This window comes from Cebus imitator, unplaced genomic scaffold, assembly GCF_001604975.1.
Source record: "Cebus imitator isolate Cc_AM_T3 unplaced genomic scaffold, Cebus_imitator-1.0 Scaffold140, whole genome shotgun sequence".
Classification (NCBI taxonomy): domain Eukaryota; kingdom Metazoa; phylum Chordata; class Mammalia; order Primates; family Cebidae; genus Cebus; species Cebus imitator.
Window position 1 is genome coordinate 2,925,417 of NW_016107455.1, and position 2,493 is coordinate 2,927,909.

Consider the following 2,493-nt stretch of genomic DNA (forward strand, 5'->3'; position numbering starts at 1 on the left):
CAATATCCAGCCCTTCCTTTTCTGCTGATCCAATCAGCTTTCTTAGGACATTCAGCTGGTTTTGCAACCCCTACTTCTCTCCCCAAAGGCTTCCCTTCTTTCCTGCACATGTGAGCACTCATATTTCTTGAATGAATGAATGGGTAAATAAGTATAAATCCAATTTTGATAAAGAAAATCAAATTACTGAGTTTAACTCAAGACAGAGTACAGGGTGCTTTTGCTTTTATCACCACACTATTCTATTTCCTCCATTATCTTCCAGAACAAATGCACACCATGTATCTTTTATAATGAGAATAAACCAACAAAACTGTAATTTATCCTTCATTTCTTTGGTTGTTGTGGTTTTCTTTTTTCTTTTTTTTTTTGAGGAGTTTTGCTCTTGCTGCCCAGGCTGGAGTGCACTGGAGTGATCTCAGCTCGCTGCAACCTCCGCCTCCCAGGTACAAGCAATTCTCCTACCTCAGCCTCCCAATTAGCTGGGATTACAGGCACTCACCACCATGCCCAGCTAATTTTCATATTTTTAGCAGAGACTGGGTTTCACCATTTTGGCCAGGCTGGTCTCAAACTCCTACCCTCAAGTGATACACCCACCCTGGCCTCCTAGAGTGCTGGAATTATAGGCATGAGCCACTGCGCCTGGACACTTTCATTTTAACTGGCTCCTAGATTGAGATTAGAGAAACTTATGATTGACCTGGGATAATAAATAAAACCCAGTCATATGCTTTCATGTATTTTGGAAAACGTTTAGGACCTGTGGTAGATCTGGCCTCAACATTAAATCAGCAGTTCTCTTTCCTGGAATTAGAGATTACCACATCAAGCTGAGCATGGTGTCATGCACCTATAATCCCAGCTACTCAGGAGTCTGAGGCGAGAGGGTTACTTGAGTTCAGGAGTTCAAGATCAGCCAGGGCGAAAGAACAAGACTCCGTCTCAATCACAATTTTTTTTTTTTTAATTTTTAAAAAAGACTAACAAGCTAACATAAAATTAAAGTGTATCTCGAAACCAGACAGCCATCTTGTCTGCCATCACTGAGCAAATTACAGATGGACTCATAATACAAATTTGCCCACAGGGCTTGCTTGCAATACTATTTCACAAAGCTGGTTGTATTCTTCCTCTTCACAAATGGCCAGTCTGATGCATAGCATGTTTAGCTACAAATGCCTCTGCTGACTCTCCCTGCAACATTTTCATCGCTCGCCAGTAGATCTGTCCACAGTTCTCAGGTCTACCAAGGGGGTGGTTCAATTCTTCTTTGATATAATCCATCCAAAGATCTTTTTAAAAAAAGAAAAAAAAACCACACACAATTATATAACTGACAGAGTATTATTAGGTAACCTTATTAAATATCAATTCAAATCAAGATTTCTAAGAAATTTAACTTCTCACTGTTATTTCCCTAGAATGCTTTGTTTAACAATACTTCTCTTAGCTCCTTTAAACGTTAAAGCATAGTGGCAGGTTTTGGGGTTGTATGTTTTTTGTTTTTGTTTTTTGAGACAGGGTCTCACTGTGTTGCCCAGGTTGGAGTGTGGTGGCGGGACCACAACTTACTACAGCCTCAACCTCCTGGGTTCAAGCAACCCTCCTGCCTCAGCCTCCAGGGCAGCTGGGACCACAGTACACCACCATGTTTGGCTTTTTATTTTTTGTAGAAACAGGGTCTCACCATATTGCCCAGGCTAGTCTTTAACTCCTGGGATCAAGCAATCCTGCTTTGACTTTCCAAAGTGCTGGGATTACAAGTGTGAGTCACCGTGCCTTACCAGTTTTTTTCTTTTTCAGTAGAAAACCTTCACATCAATCACAAAAGTCTGTATTAATCAATGAACTCAAAAATACTAAACGTTTTGGCTAGGCACAGTGGCTCATACCTGCAATTCCAGCACTTTGGGAGGCTGAGGCGGGCAGATCATCTGAGGTCAGGAGTCCAAGACCAGCCTAGCCAGAATAATGAAACCCCATCTCTACTGAAAATACAAAAATTAGCCAGGCATGGTGGTATGCATGCCTGTAATCCCAGCTACTTGAGAGGCTGGGGCACAAGAATCACTTGAACCTAGGAAACTGACATTGCAGTGAGCCAAGATTGTGCCACTGCACTCCAGCCTGGGTGACAGAGTAAGACTCTGTCTCAAAACAAAATAAAAATAATCAACGTTTATGAGTTCATAAATAAAATCCACAGATTTTACATGACATACCTATACCCAGAAGTGTAAGTCCTACAAATGAGGGCAATGTGGAGATAGCCAACAACAGACGTCAATTAGCATCTCACGTTTACCCCTCTGATGTAAGTCCAAATACTTTTGAAGAGAACAAAACCATGAGAATCATTCTCTAACGCTTTCTCAATTAGCCTCTCATATTTACCCCTTTGATATAACATTAAATACATTTTTGGTTTTTTTTTCTTATTCTAAATACATTTTTTTGTTTGTGTGTGTGTGTGTGTGTGTGTGTGTGTGT

At 40.8% G+C, this 2,493-nt stretch overlaps 1 protein-coding gene across 1 annotated transcript in view; it reads right to left on the reverse strand.

Annotated features, from left to right (window-relative positions):
• Positions 1-943: 943 nt before the first annotated feature.
• Positions 944-2,493, reverse strand: part of UTP6 (UTP6 small subunit processome component) — a 35,734-nt gene continuing 34,184 nt past the window's right edge. The window contains 1 exon segment of the mRNA XM_017542015.2: positions 944-1,295. Within this exon segment, the coding sequence (XP_017397504.1) occupies positions 1,138-1,295 (158 nt within the window). The 3' untranslated portion in view covers positions 944-1,137.